We start from the raw sequence: 16,351 nt of genomic DNA, 5'->3' as shown, positions 1-16,351 counted from the left end.
TGTCAACATGGACCAAAAGCACAAAGTTACATTTTAAGACCCTGTGGAGTTCATTACACAAAAGATGCTCCTAAAGCATTATGTTATTATTATGTTGTTTGTAATGTGATGGTCAGTAAGTATATAATCACAAATCACATGGTCACGGTATATAATCACAAATAAACCTTACTTTCACTGAGAGTACTGAGATAAAAGTTTGCTTGCCTCATGCGGGCGGATTTCTTTGTCAAAAAAGTGCTTCTCCTCCACACCCTTCAAAGACTTGTACAGCTCCAGGTCCTGGCTCATCTCTACATGCTCAGGGTTTGCTTGAAAATAGGTGTGAGCAGCAGCTGCTGCCTTGTCCAGTTGCTTAAGCTGAAATAGAGAAAGAGAAGATTTTCGATTAGTTATACTTGGTATTGCATTGTATTGCAATGGATTAATGATTCTGAAAATTTTTAGGCATCGATTGTAAATTTTCAGGCATCGATAGTTTTAATTTGATTGCTTTAACAATCTCAGTATCCACAGGACTCCATCTAGCTTGGAAATGTGAAAGAAAATTAAATAAAATAGAATGCATTTTACTTACACTATAACATTTTGCATGTCTACTGTTCACAAAATTAAAATAACAATTTAAAAATTTACTTTATCTTAATCTATTTGAATGCCCATATGTCTTGTTACATTTAAGCCATGCATGACTATAATCCAATATGTAAATCAATATGTAAAATCTTGGTTCTGTAACAACTGTGCACATCATGGTCAGGGATGTATTTAATGCTGGGCTGAGGGTAATTACTCATAGTTTATGTGCTGAATGCAGGCATATGTTGAATGTTAAATATTTGCAGACATAAAGATCTGATTAACTTTGATAAAGGTCAAATCATTGTGGCCAAATGACTGGGTTACAGTATCCCCAAAAACTAGGGGTGCTTATAGGCACCCATGGTGACTACCCACCAAATGGAACAAGTCTCCAACAACTTACTGGACTTTCTGCACACTTTATGTAGTAGATTTTAGTTTGAACGAATATTTAGTAAATTCAAAAAGGATTTAAACCCACTGATATTTTGAGCACTTTATGTTATGGTTTTTATTTTAAATAGATATAATTGCCATTTTCACCCATCAATCTACATTTAATCACTCATAATGACGTGAATACGTTTTAGAAGTATTTTGAAATCTCTTATTTACAAAAGTATTCAGGCCCTTTCCTGTGGTCGGGTGCATCCTGTTTGCTTTAATTATCCTTGATATTTATCTAGAACTCAACTGAATCCTACCTGAGGTAATATGAATTCATTAGACATCATTCAGAAAGACCCCAAAACAAGCCATTGTGTATCATACAATAGGCTTTATCAGTGCAAATTTATACCGTTTGAAAATTAAAATACTAAGGCATAATATATTATAGGATAGTTTCCTCCACCAAATTGTAATCTGAGTGCAATTACTGCTTGTATCACATGAGGGTCTAGGGTACAAATTAACCTGAACTTCTTTTAGTTTAGTTTAAGAACACCTGTCTTTAAAAAACACGACAAATACAGTTTGTTTAGACTGTTTTATCACTATACATATTAGCTTAATATTTATATCTATCATTCATGCAAAATTGTACATTTAAAACTGAATCCAAGCCCACTGTAATGCCCGTCTAGTAAAGTGAACAGGACACATTCACGGAGATGTTAGCAACACATTTTAATTAACATAACACAAACAAATACAAGAAAAATAAGCCAAGCACAAAATAAACCAAAACAATGAACACTGTGGACCAGGCACACCCTTTGCTATTTGCTAATGCTAAACTAATATTAACAGCTAACTTGATGCTAATGTTAACCTCCTAAACTATAAATTATAGTCAGGTGCATCCTGTTTGCTTTAATTATCCTTGATATTTGTCTAGAACTCAACTGTATCCTACCTGAGATAATATAAATTAATTAGACATCATTCGGAAAGACCCCAAAACAAGCCAAGCCAATTGTCTGTGAATCTCCATGATCAAATTGTGGCATGGCATGGATGAGGGCAAGGATATAAAACATACATATGTAAAACAATACAAGGATATAAAACAATACATAAGGATTTGCGTGTTACCAGGATCACATCAGCCTAAATATTTTTTTAAATAAAAGAGTGTTCCATTGAACAACAACCTTAACATTCTTAGAGCCAAGAAAAAACCCAACAGAACCTTTACAAGAGCACCAAAAGTCCTACAGAGATGGGAGAACTTGTTGGATACACCACCATCTCTGTAGCACTTCATGAATTAGCACGTCATAAATCAGACCTTTTTGACAGAGTGGCAAGATGGAAGCCAGTGTTGAGTTAAAGACATACAAAAGCCTGCTTTGTGTGATATACCTTACAATGGCAGGTAACAAACACCATTTGATTTGCTTGCAGAGACGTATTCAAAAAGCTGTATTTGCTATTAAAAGGGCTTATATTAGGTACTGAATAAAGGGTCTGTATACTTTTGGTGAATAACTTTTTACTTTAATCATTATGGGAGATTAAGTGAAGATTGATGAGTAAACTTATGCCAAATTCACACTACATGACTTTCAAGTTGTTCAGATCACTGTACAGTTCACACTACACAACTGGATATTCTGCACTCAGGAGTCTTTTCAGTCGTTGTGGCTTTCACACTACACGACCGAGTGGCGATAGGGGGTTTCACACTACACAATCTACCATCAGGAGGAATCGCAGTTGAGTCTGTCTGGTCTCCCAAAGTATGTTTTGTCACGAAAACAAACGCAAGAAGTGATGAGGGGTTTAACTATACTACGTCCAAAAATGCACGTCAACAATAAGCGAGTTGTTTGTGCGCTGATGTGCAGCGTAAAAGCAAAGAGGAAAAATAAATGAATCTGAGTTGATTTGGCTATGCAAACAGAATGGATTGTTCTGTAGTGAGTTGGAGGTTAGTAAATATTTTTGCAATGTAGCATTGGTATTATGTTTTGTAGAGAACGATAAGGTCAGAAATACTCTTAAAACTTGTGTGTGCCGATGTATTCTGATAATAACTATATTATGCCCCTGTCCCACGTTTTACAACTCCTCCCCTGCCGGTCGCCCGACTGATATCCAGATATTTAGCATGCTAGATATCTCTCTTCAGTCTGCGAGCTTTTTGCGAGCCACTCGGAGTCGTTGAGCAGTTCACACAGAGCGATCGAGAGCCGAGTTTCGATCGTCGAGCAAACGCCGTGTTGCCTCCGAGCAGGCAAATCTAGCGGCGACCAGTCGGTGAGCAAAAATCAGGGCAAAAATTGTGTAGTCTGAACTACGCATTAAGAGTAAGTAAACATAAGAGTAAAATACATACATAGAATAATTTAAATAAGGTAGAATAAAATAAATATAGACTATATAAGGCCAATTACTATTATACAGTAGCATGACAAAACTATATGGAACCAGAAACAACCTGTAATGTACAGGACAATATTCAATATACACAAGAGCAGAAAAAAGCATGAGAAAAGGATCAATGTGAAGACAGTCTGTATTCTACTACTGTTAAGCAGTCTGAAGGCAGTGGGCACAAAAGAACGTCTGAAGAGTTTCCTCTTGCCCTTGGGTGGAATGAGCCTTGTCCAGGATCACTTTGATTTCACCCTTCATTTCCAGACCCACCACAAAGCTCACTTTTCTCACCAGCTTATTCGGTTTGTTGGCATCTTCAGCCTTAAAGTCACCACCCTAGCACACCACAGCAAAGAAGAGAGCGCTGGCTACCACAGACTAGTAGAATACCTTTAGCAGTTTATTGCACACATCGAATGACCTCAGCCTCTCCAGAGAAAAAACAGCCTACTCTGTCCTTTCCTATAGAGGGCGTCAGTGTTATGTGTCCAGTCCAGTTTGTTTTTGATATGTACCCCCAGGGTAGGATTCCACCCTCTCCACTTTCTTTCCCAGAATGAAAACAGGGACGGGGGTGGGGGGGGGTGGGGGTGGGGGGTGGAAGGGGCTTCTCTTCCTCTGGTAATCTACCACAATCTCTTTGGTCTTACTAATGTTTAGCTTCAGGTGATTTTTACTTACACCATTTGGTGAAGCTCTCGAACAGTCCTCTTTACTCCTCTTCATTGTCGCTGGTGATTCATCCAACCATGATGGAGTCATCGGAAAACTTCTGGAGGTCAGAGATGTAGATAGTGAAGAGAAACAGTACCAGCACAGTTCCTTGGGGTGCACCAGTGTTGCTGATCACAGATTCAGAAACACAGCCATCCACTCTGACATGCTGTGACCGGCCTGTAAGGTAGTCTGTGATCCTGGATGTGGTATCGGGGTGCAGGCGCATCTACTCCAGCTTCTCTCTTAGTAGGCAGGGCCGGATGATGTTAAAGGCATTAGAGAAGTCAAAGAACATAGCTTCTCCAGGTGAGTTAGGGCCTTGTGTGTCATGTAAAGTGTATCACAAAAGTGAGTACACCCCTCACATTTCTGCAGATATTTAAGTATATCTTTTCACGGGACAACACTGACAAAATGACACTTTGACACAATGAAAAGTAGCCTGTGTGCAGCTTATATAACAGTGTAAATTTATTCTTTCCTCAAAATAACTCAATATACAGCCATTAATGTCTAAACCACCGGCAACAAAAGTGAGTACACCCCTAAGAGAATACACCCCTAAATGTCCAAATTGAGCACTGCTTGTCATTTTCCCTCCAAAATGTCATGTGATTTGTTAGTGTTACTAGGTCTCAGGTGTGCATAGGAAGCAGTTGTGTTCAATTTAGTAGTACAGCTCTCACACTCTCTCATACTGGTCACTGAAAGTTCCAACATGGCACCTCATGGCAAAGAACTCTCTGAGGATCTTAAAAGACAAATTGTTGCGCTACATGAAGATGGCCAAGGCTACAAGAAGATTGCCAACACCCTGAAACTGAGCTGCAGCACAGTGGCCAAGATCATCCAGCGTTTTAAAAGAGCAGGGTCCACTCAGAACAGACCTCGCGTTGGTCGTCCAAAGAAGCTGAGTGCACGTGCTCAGCGTCACATCCAACTGCTGTCTTTGAAAGATAGGCGCAGGAGTGCTGTCAGCATTGCTGCAGAGATTGAAAAGGTGGGGGGTCAGCCTGTCAGTGCTCAGACCATACGCCGCACACTACATCAAATTGGTCTGCATGGCTGTCACCCCAGAAGGAAGCCTCTTCTGAAGTCTCTACACAAGAAAGCCCGCAAACAGTTTGCTGAAGACATGTCAACAAAGGACATGGATTACTGGAACCATGTCCTATGGTCTGATGAGACCAAGATTAATTTGTTTGGTTCAGATGGTCTCAAGCATGTGTGGCGGCAATCAGGTGAGGAGTACAAAGATAAGTGTGTCATGCCTACAGTCAAGCATGGTGGTGGGAATGCCATGGTCTGGGGCTGCATGAGTCCAGCAGGTGTTGGGGAGTTACATTTCATTGAGGGACACATGAACTCCAATATGTACTGTGAAATACTGAAGCAGTGCATGATCCCCTCCCTCCGGAAACTGGGTCGCAGGGCAGTGTTCCAGCATGATAATGACCCCAAACACACCTCTAAGACGACCACTGCTTTATTGAAGAGGCTGAGGGTAAAGGTGATGGACTGGCCAAGCATGTCTCCAGACCTAAACCCAATAGAACATCTTTGGGGCATCCTCAAGCGGAAGGTGGAGGAGCGCAAAGTCTCGAATATCTGCCAGCTCCGTGATGTCGTCATGGAGGAGTGGAAAAGCATTCCAGTGGCAACCTGTGAAGCTCTGGTAAACTCCATGCCCAGGAGAGTTAAGGCAGTTCTGGGAAATAATGGTGGCCACACAAAATATTGACACTTCAGGAACTTTCACTAAGGGGTGTACTCACTTTTGTTGCCAGTGGTTTAGACATTAATGGCTGTATATTGAGTTATTTTGAGGGAAGAATAAATTTACACTGTTATATAAGCTGCACACAGACTACTTTTCATTGTGTCAAAGTGTCATTTTGTGAGTGTTGTCCCATGAAAAGATATACTTAAATATCTGCAGAAATGTGAGGGGTGTACTCACTTTTGTGATACACTGTAGATGATAGCATCATCCACCTCAATGTGTGGCCTGTACTCAAACTGCAGTGGGTTTAGGAAATCCGTCACCAGAGACCTAAGGTGGCACCATACCAGCCTCTTAGCCTCTTCTTGATGTGTATAAATATATAACTCTATGTTAGGTGAGAATGGAAATTGCCTCCAAATTCTACCGCAGTTACTTCCCCAACAGACCAGGCATACATATGTGCTTCAGGATACACTAGTTGTTTGTGGAAAGCCTACCCATGATGTCATGGGTCTGCTCATGCCTCCTCAAACCTTCCTCTGTATTGGCACTTTTACACACTTCATCTTTTATTCCTTGCTCCACTGCTATAACCTCAGACACGATCACCGAGAGTAATGAGAGAGGAATGTGTTTAATACCAATAGCGCACACAGACTCTTTCTTTAGGGTCAGCACGTGGAGACATGCGAGAGCTGGAAAAAAGTGCAAAGCTAAAACAGGCCCAGAATAATCCTTCTACTGTATATAGCCGAACTGAGGTCACTGCTTACAAAGAACATCTGTAGCCTACATGTGGCCAAAGTCTTAGTCAGGCTTCTCTGTAGCTACTTGTTTAAGTTCACTGACTTTAGTTATTTTAGGTTTAAATAACCCGAGTTCACACAAAAATCGAGATAAACACTGGCTGCTCATAAATTAACTGTGGCTAAACTGTTTATGTAACACATCTTAGACATTTTGAGCAGTTCACATCTGCAGTTTCAGATTTTCTGCTTAGCGTAAAAACTACAGGATATGTTAATGCAAACAGATTAATTTAAAGCCAAGAGGTACTGTTTAATCAAAATTTTTGGGTAAACCTTCTGCTTAATCTCAGAAATTACTAGTCCCTATTCACAGTCAGCCCAAGTATTTGTAAATTTTTATCTTTTAACAATGTCACATAAAACACTGGACAAAAGAATGTATTACAATAACGCACATCTAAAACACCTCATCTTACACAGTAACTGGGGTCCCCTTGTTTACACTGCCACTCTAATGTACAGACAGAAAAGGAGGGGCTTAATATACAGCGGATATGGACTTTTAAATCAAAAGCAGGCGTGTATTTTGTTCACATACAACAGACCTTTACAACACATACAAAAGGCAATGGTATCTATGTTTACAGACAATAGTACTATTCATCCTCTCATAAAAGCATGTTCCCCTTTGTACTCCTCCCAGGAGATCTGTGAAACATATTTGCTGATTTTAAAACCGTGTGTGAGGCTGGAAAACCCTTTATGGCATGCTGCATAAACATAGGAAACTCCACAAACCATTTAAAAAAATATTGTGTATCATATAATAGGCTTTATCAGTGCAAACTCATACCCTTTATAAAAATACTAAGGCATAAGGTATTATAAGTTGTAATCTGAGTGCAATTATTGCTTGTCTCACACGAGGGTCCATGGTGCAAATAAACTTGAACTGTTTTAAGTTTAGTTTAAGAACATCTGGCTTTACAGAAGAAACACGACAAATACAGTTTGTTTAGACTGTTTTATTGTTATAGTACATATTAGCTTAATATCTATAATTCATGCAAAATTTTACATTTCAAACTGAATCCAAGCCCACTGTAATGTTCACATTCACTGAGAACATACATTTTATTTAACATAAAACAAACAAATACAAGAAACCCAAGAAAAATAGGCCAAGCACAAAATAAACTAAAACAATGAACACTGTGGACCAGGCACACCCTTTGCTACTTGCTAATGCTAAACGAATACTAACAGCTAACTTGATGCTAATGTTAACCTCCTAAACACAAAAAACAGATCCCTAGGCTACTCTAATCTGTAAACGAGACAAAATCAAGAACGCTTATCCCTATTTTAAGCTAACTGCTAAAGCTAATGCTACACTAATGGCTAAGGCCAAGTTCACACTACACAACTTTCCAAGTCGTCAGGTCGCTGTACAGTTCACACTACACAACTGGATCTCTTGTAATCGGGAGTCTTTCAAGTTGGTGTGGCTTTCACACTACATGACTGATCGGCGATAGGGGGTTTCACACTACACGATCTACCACCAACTGGAATCACAGGCGAGCTTCTCTTGTCTCCCAAACTACGTTTTGTCACGAAAACAAACGCGAGAAGTGACGAAAATGCACGTCAACAAGTAGCAAGCGATTAAAGTTTGTGCGTAGTTCACACATAGCGATTGAGAGCCAAGTTTTGATCGCCGAGCGAACGCTGAGTTGCTCCCGAGCTGGCAACTCTAGCGCCGACCAGTCGGCAAGCGAAAATCAGGGCAAAAATCTTGTAGTGTGAACTAGGCATTAGGCTAACTCAAGAATCAAGGAACAAACACTATTATATTCAAAGACAAAGTTAAGAAAAAGACAGGACCAAACTTTGGCGAGGGCTATACTCAAGACTTTTTCTGCACTATGGCAATAGCTAGGATGGGACTATGACAATGACGAAAGGCTAAGCTACAGTTACACTAGAACAAGAACTAGACTAAGGCTAACTTAAAGCAGGGACTCAACAGAAAGGCTAAATTAAACTATGACACAAGAACGTAAATCTCAAAGAACACTCAGAATCACTAAGAATATCTATCTACATCTCTTACTTTTTTTTCAACTATAACTTCAACAGTCCACAAAGAAGACAAAGTACAGGGGTAACTTATACACACAGCAACTGGAAAACAGCTTGGAGGCAAATCATCAGGTAGAAGCAGAGACAGAGTAGACATGAAACGCAAACAAAAACTTTGAGTCTATGTGTTTCAGTGACAGGTGGGCATAAGACACAAACAAAAACATTGAGTTCATGTGTTCTGTGTGCTGGGCAAGGCTCAAACCGCGATACCACCACTTTTATCTGAGGGTTAAGGATTCATTTATTAAAAGTTTTAAGTAAGTGAAACAACAAAGGTTGAGCCAGAAGTAAAATAGAGTTAAAGTTTATAGAATATTGTACAGTAGTTACTGTGTTCTTCAGGGATCAGGTGAATTGGTAACAGGTGAGGGAAACATGATTACGTATAAAAGGCGGATCCACCAAAGGCTCAGTCTTTACAAGAAATGATGGGTCGTGGCATATCACTATGTGTAAATTTTAGAATAGACTTCTCAGTTCAAAAAGAACATTTCTCAATGCAAATAATTCAGTCTTTATATAAATACTGTTCAAAACATTGTGTAAAGAGTCAAGGAATCTGGAGAGATCTCAGTCTATGTAGGACAAAGCTGGAAAACACTGTTGAACATGTGATACCTTTGAGGCGGCATTGCATAAGAAACCATCAAGTTGCATGCAGTTGCTGCTGCTAAAGGTGTCAGAACTAGTCAAGTTTTAGTTTTACTTTTTTTTACAGGATGTTGTAGGACATCACACAATCACTCTCACCCATGGACAACTATTTCACCTACTAGCATGTAGGTGTGAAGCTGGACTATCTGGAAGAAATCTTTGTGGACAAAAGAATAACATGGAAAATTCTACCTAAACAGTGAGTAAAGTTGAATATAAAATCCAGGCAAATATATAAGTTCCCATTACATTTCCATTATGTATTTGCAGAAGTTGTATCTTGAATGTTAAGCCAATTAATGTTGTAAGCACAGACATCGAAAATCAAACCATTTTTGAACAGCCTGTTTCCTCAGGCTATGTATATAAACTATGTACAGCTCATGGCACTGCATAAAGGAGCAGCAAGAGTTGTAAGTCAATTAAAGAAATCACAACTGAATTTCAATATTTTAATATTATGTTGTAAAATCTGGCTGCTCCGAATAACAAACCATCACTGGAGAATTTTTAACAAAAACACTGTGACTTCCTGTTTCTAGTGGCATTCCAGGAGCTTAACTTGTTTAGTTTATCTGACCTTTCATTACACATCAGGGGTGGCTACAAAACATGAAATTGTATTATAAACAATTAAACCTGATCCCCTGCTGATACTAATGTGCACCAGGAAATGTAATGAGGTTGGAAGAAATGTGATTTTTTTTCAGCTCTTTTGTTGCCTTTTGGCAGCTTTTTATGTGCCTCAAACAGAGAACTATTATTACTAGGCGAAGTTTAACTAACAAGCTACAGCTGCAAAATTTAATGATTATGAGTTTAGGGAGGTTTACATTTAGGAACAAATCATTTCACTGGTAAAATCTTGATATATAAACATTTGTAAACAGCTAGCAAGTTGTGAGGGTATGAAAAATGACAGGTCACACCAACAAGTGATTGTAATAATGATGTAGAGAAAGAGCAGTATCCGTTAAAGGCTGAGTCTTTGAGAAGCAAAGATAGATGCATAAAAAAATGACTAAAATGTTTGTTGTTTCTTAAAAAAGATTAAAAGGGATTTGCATATTTCTGCCTCTACAGTGCATATTATCATTAAATAGATAGATCACTTTATTAATCCCAGAGGGGAACACAGTCCCCCACTATCTTATGCAGTCGAGATTCCCACATTTGGGGAATTCGCAGGAGTCAGCACAACTGGAGTGCAATGGCTGAGCCTCACCCTGGGTGAACCACCTTCTTGATCATGGTCTCGCCCCTGAAAAATTTTAGTATGTAAAGAGCAAGGGCACAAACCTAAGCTGAACGCCTGTGAGATCTCTTTTGAGCCTATTGATTTCTTCGACAAACACAAATTATACTCAGAAATGCCTCTTAAAACTTTACTGTGCAAAAAAGGCCTTATGTTAACAATGTCCCGAAGCAGTGTCAAGTTCTCTGGGCTTGGAGGCCTTTGAGATGGACCATCATACAGTGTATGAGGTAAGATGAATCAGCATTTCAGATCTTTTTTTTTTTTGCAAGAAATGCCTGCTGTCCTGACCTTTCCCAATTGAAAATGTCTAGAGAATCTTCTAACAAAAATGTGACAACAACCCTGTACTGTTGCACACCTTGTTTTGCAGTAAAAATGGGACAAAATAACACCTGAAACACTTCATCGCTTGGTATCCTCCATGACAAAACGTCTTGTCTTGTGAGAAGTGTTCTGAGAAGGAATGGCAGCATTACAATGTGTTAAATACTGCACTGTCCCAACTTTTTGGAATGTGTTGCAGGCATATTAACAAATGAAATAAAGCACATAAACCCATTAAATATTATGGGTTTGCAATGAAATACAAGTCAATGTAAGAAACACTGCATTTTTTTAAATGTGCATTTTCTATACTCTCCAAACATTTTCTGATTTGGGTTTGTACTAAAAATAGCTAAATGTGATTCTATATAAGAAACTGTATATATTCCCAATACTGGTTTAATGTTGCAAATACCTTTGTTAAAACAATTCAGCCCCCACTAAAGTAAATCCCAAGCTAGAAGAAGAACTCAATATTTTACTGATATTTGTTTTGAAGGCTTACTGACCATAAACTGAACAATACATTTGGTTTTTATTATAGCATTAAAAATATCTGATTAATCTCAGTTCAGAAGGGAAATGAGCACTTAAGCCATCAAAATTAGTGTCACCTGCAGAGACAATTAGGGCCACACTATATCCTCCCTATAACAAAAAACATAGGCCACACAGTTATGAAGCTGATGCATATTCACTATTTAAGTATGTCTTCTAGAAGCGCTTAAAATATCTGCCATCAGCCTTGCACATGTAACCAATAGGCAACATTTCCAGCCTACAACAAAAAGCATGATCTATTACAATTCATCATCACAACTGATCATTTTTTTTGGCTTCTCCTGGTAGGGGTCATCAAAGTTGATCATTCATTCGCAGTTTTAATGCCGGACACCCTTTCTGACACAATCCTCCTATTTATCTAGGCTGGGGACCAACATCAATTGAGTACTGAAGATAAATGAATGAGTCTATTAATCTGATGCACATCAGATTACTTATTTGCCTTTGTGTAATTGCTGCAGTTGTGCCACAAAGGAGACTATACAGATGGCTGTAAAGGTTTGAAGTTAGCAACAGATTTTTTACACAGACAAATCTGTGGAGATCAAAGCGGAAAAAAAAATCTACAGTATATTGTAAATGGCAAACTGTCACATACTGGTGTTGTGGTAATAGCTGCTACTGAGTGGTCTGGCAGAGCTGTTACATGTTGTTGCTTAATATTGCTGTTCTTTAACTGTTATTTAAATTCATTTCCAATAGCTAACACATCATTTGAATTGAGAATGGAGCTAGAGATTCACCCACACCCCTGGTGAGGAGTACTAGAGTTCTAGCAAGAACACAACTTTCTAAAAGCTTTTTTTTTTTGGTTGGTTTTCAGGAAATACTACAAGTACTGTGAAAATACAGTACAGAGGGAACACAAACTTGCATGTTTGCAATAGTGGTGGTAAATTCGGTTCATTTTATGGACTTGGGTTAATCTGAGTCACTCAGTAATCTGATTCGGTTCACTTGAGTCACTTGTACTGACATCTTGATTGCGATTCATTTACTGCATGAAAATGCATCCAAATATCACTTGTGTTCCATGCACTCATCTTCTGTAAATAAATCCTTCTCTCTTAATTCTCTTGACACCTCACACTTCTCTTGTCAGTGAAAAGTTGACACTTTTTTCTAAGTGGAATCTTGATCATGGGGGAGAGGGGGATGGACTCACCTACCAATCAGATGGGTATATTAATGGGTCAAGGGTTCAAGGGGGATGGTCAACAACAAATTGCCATGTTAACTTGACCCAGTCAGGCAGCCACATTGGCACCAAAACAAACAGTCAATAAATTACCAAGCAATTCTTAATATAAAATTTAAACAATGTTTTTTGGGAGTAAGCTATACACAAAATGAAGCCAAACAGACATTTCAATAATAAAATCTGTAAAAAAATGTATTCTTAATTCTCATTCTTAGCTTAACACAAACTACACTTTTCCTGGAAGAAATGTATAATATATAAAATTGTATATACATATATTTTTACATTTTACATTTTCAGCATTTAGCAGATGCTTCTATCCAAAGCAGCTTACAGTACTGTGATAGTAGTCTAAACAATTGCGGGTTAAGGGCCTTGCTCAAGTGCCCAACAGTGGCAACCTGAACCAGCAACCTTTTGATTACTAGTCCAGTATCTTAACTACTAGGCTACAGCTGCTCTACATATATACATATATATGTATTAGGGCTGTCAAACGATTAAATTTTTTAATCGCGATTAATCTCAGAATTTCATATAGTTAATCGCGATTAATCGCATTAAAAAAAATCTGTGTAAATGTTATAGAAAACAAGGATTTTTAAGTGAAATGTTACAATTAAAATGGTGAACACATTTTATGCTAAATGTACTTATGTTAAAAACTGCTGGGACAAGAGAAAACTGTAAGGGAGTTTTATTCACTCACATACTAGGCAGTAAATGTCAGATTGTAGGTTAGAATTTCTCCATCAGCAAACACTGTAGATCAGCGGTGCTTTAGGTGGGATAAGGCGTAGTTATTGTATCAGACTTGTCTGTGGTTGTATCGTGACGATGGTTTGATGGACGTTTCTACACGAAGTGAGTGTGTTTTGACCCTTTGGGGCTTCCATAGTTCATGAACTAACGTGCTCGACTCAGCTTTCCGGTATTCGGTACAGAAGAAGAAGTTAATTAAGTGTAATAAAGTGTTCTGCTCCCGACAACTTGTGAATATAGCGTGTATTTATTTCTTTATTATGCAAGTGCATCACTACCACGATCGGTTACATTATGTTAACAAACCGCAAATGAAAAACGGTGGCAAGTCCGACATTAAAACGTTTGTTCTACCAGTCAAGTGTCAACATGAACTAGAATTTGCGTTAATGGCACTAATTTTTTTAATCGCGTTAAATTGAGGTCGCGTTAATGCGTTATTATCGCGTTAACTTCGACAGCCCTAATATGTATATGTAAACCTTATAAAATGCAATAAAAAAGAATCTGTTGTTATTCTCTTAAATCTCTCTTAAACCTAGTTAAACCCTATTTAACTGACAAAAATACAAATAACTGACCTTTAAAAGAGAGATGTAACAAAATGATAATGATAATTTGGAAGCATCCATAACAAATATAAAATGTCCTTATTATTCATATAATCTTTTTCAAATAATAGAATAAAGCAATAAGCCACATTCTTAATAAACATTCCTCCACAAACACTATTACACTATTTCTTGGACTAATGATTAGGAATACTGTTTATATTAATCTGGACATTTCCATGTATAGTACATGACTTAAAATGTTCAACCAAGTTTGTACTTTTTCTTTTCAGTGGCGTATTAATATGGAATGATGTGAGGTGTTCATAGGTGTGCGTATATCAAGGATTTTACAACAGCTTCGAACGCGGCTCAGCCAATCAGATTTTAGGACCGGAACTATCCGTTTTATAATGCTGCTTTTGAAAAGTTAGAAAAAGTCTTCTTTGCATCGTAATGCCATTAATTGGTTTTGGTTTTTAAATGATTTGTTTAATGGTTTTGTAAATCTTACAGTGGATTTGTATACTGCTGAATCTTACTTTAATAGCAGTACTCCATCTCTCAAACATTACTTATAGTTGTAATAGAGGTAGGCTTCTAAATAATATACAATAACATTGTTTTTCTGGTGAAGTTATTGACTTGTATAGTTCTATTGCATTGCTCTCTAAAAATGCATGATTGTTGTACTATTACATGAATTGCAAAATATTTAACCCCAGAATAAGCTGTCTGTAAAACTTCACCCTTGAATATTCTTTTGATGGTTAATGAAAAAGACAGATGGATCAATTATATATTTTACATTATGCTAAATAGGAAGTCAGTACATTACACAATAGTGAACTCCAACAACCACATTATATCGCCTTTAAGTGAACCAGTAATGTAAACATACTACAATAACAGACCCTTTAAGTAAGCATAGTAAAATATAGGCCTGCTGCTGCTGTTCCTGGCACAATGCATTTAGCTCTGAAACAATTTACATTGATGTTAAAGCAATCTTGTTTAGAAGAAATATTTGGAAGCTAATTGGGTAAGCATAACACATAACAACAGCATTATCCTCCAAACACAAAACTTTTGTATGATTTTGCCTTTAAAGCATCTTACTGTGGCCGCTCAGGTGGCGCAGCGGTAAAAAGAAACGCGCTGCAACCAGGGCTGGATTCTGAGAAGCGTCGTATCGAATCCAGCCTTGCTTTACCGGTTCGAAGCTGAGTGGCTATATGAGCAACGATTGGCCGGTTGCTCATGTGGGGGGTGGGACAAAGAACCGGATGTGGGTCTCTCTCTGTCAGAATGCGATTGCGTTCTCTGCCGGCTGATTGGAGGCGCTTACACAGAGATGGGAGGGGGTGCCCTTAGGGTGTGTCTCTCCGCATGCAACGCTAGGTGGCGCCAAAACTCGTCGATGTGTGGGTGGCAAAGATGCATCTGGCTGCTGCTCGTGTTTCGGAGGGGATACGGGTTAGCTTCAATCACCTCCGTCAGGGCAGGGTTCGGCATAGACAGAGAGGAAGCACGATGCTAATTGAACAATTGGATGCGCTAAAAAGGGGTAAAAATTAAAAAAAAAAAAAAAAAAAAAAAAAAAAAAAAAAAGCATCTTACTGTGCTTTGGCACAGTAAACTATGACTGCAATGTTCAAGATCTTGGAAATCATCTTATACCCATTGTCAGCTTTTGTCAGCTTTTGTGACAGCTACTTAGTTTTAACCATCGTTGCAACACATCTTGAACACATCTCTGGTAGGTGTTTACATAACTCATTACAGCTGAAGCAAATTAAGGGTGGTTATTAAGTTCCAAATGGTTTAATTATGTTGTAACCCAATTTAAGTCATACAGACTAGCAGTAGAGTTTAAGATCAGCAACATTATGTAGAGGTTAAATAAATGTAAAAAAAAATAACAAAATATCCTGCTACTCTAAAACACTATCATTGTTGTTTTGTTTTGCTTCATAATTTAACTGACAGAACTAATTTAACACAAAATCTAGATCTCCAATATGGTTTAGATTCATAAATCATTATTTACTTTAGTTTTTTAATTAAATATTCAATTTCCATTTATTTATTTATTAGGATTAGGATCATGTTCTACACACTTTAGTTACATACAGTGTATCACAAAAGTGAGTACACCCCTCACATTTCTGCAAATATTTTATTATATCTTTTCATGGGACAACACTATAGAAATAAAACTTGGATATAACTTAGAGTAGTCAGTGTACAACTCGTATAGCAGTGTAGATTTACTGTCTTCTGAAAATAACT

The 16,351-nt window shown here is 38.0% G+C and overlaps 1 protein-coding gene and 1 pseudogene across 1 annotated transcript in view; both read right to left on the bottom strand.

Annotated features, from left to right (window-relative positions):
* Positions 1-16,351, bottom strand: part of p3h2 (prolyl 3-hydroxylase 2) — a 108,894-nt gene that overhangs the window by 50,539 nt on the left and 42,004 nt on the right. The window contains exon 2 of the mRNA XM_063012433.1: positions 208-360. Within this exon, the coding sequence (XP_062868503.1) occupies positions 208-360 (153 nt within the window). The remainder of the gene's footprint in view (positions 1-207; positions 361-16,351) is intronic.
* On the bottom strand, positions 10,525-10,677 carry LOC134331960 (U1 spliceosomal RNA; annotated as a pseudogene).

The sequence above is a fragment of the Trichomycterus rosablanca genome, chromosome 17 (assembly GCF_030014385.1).
Source record: "Trichomycterus rosablanca isolate fTriRos1 chromosome 17, fTriRos1.hap1, whole genome shotgun sequence".
NCBI classification, from domain to species: Eukaryota; Metazoa; Chordata; class Actinopteri; order Siluriformes; family Trichomycteridae; genus Trichomycterus; species Trichomycterus rosablanca.
Note: the sequence above shows the minus strand (reverse complement) of the source record. Positions and strands in the feature narration are given on the sequence as shown.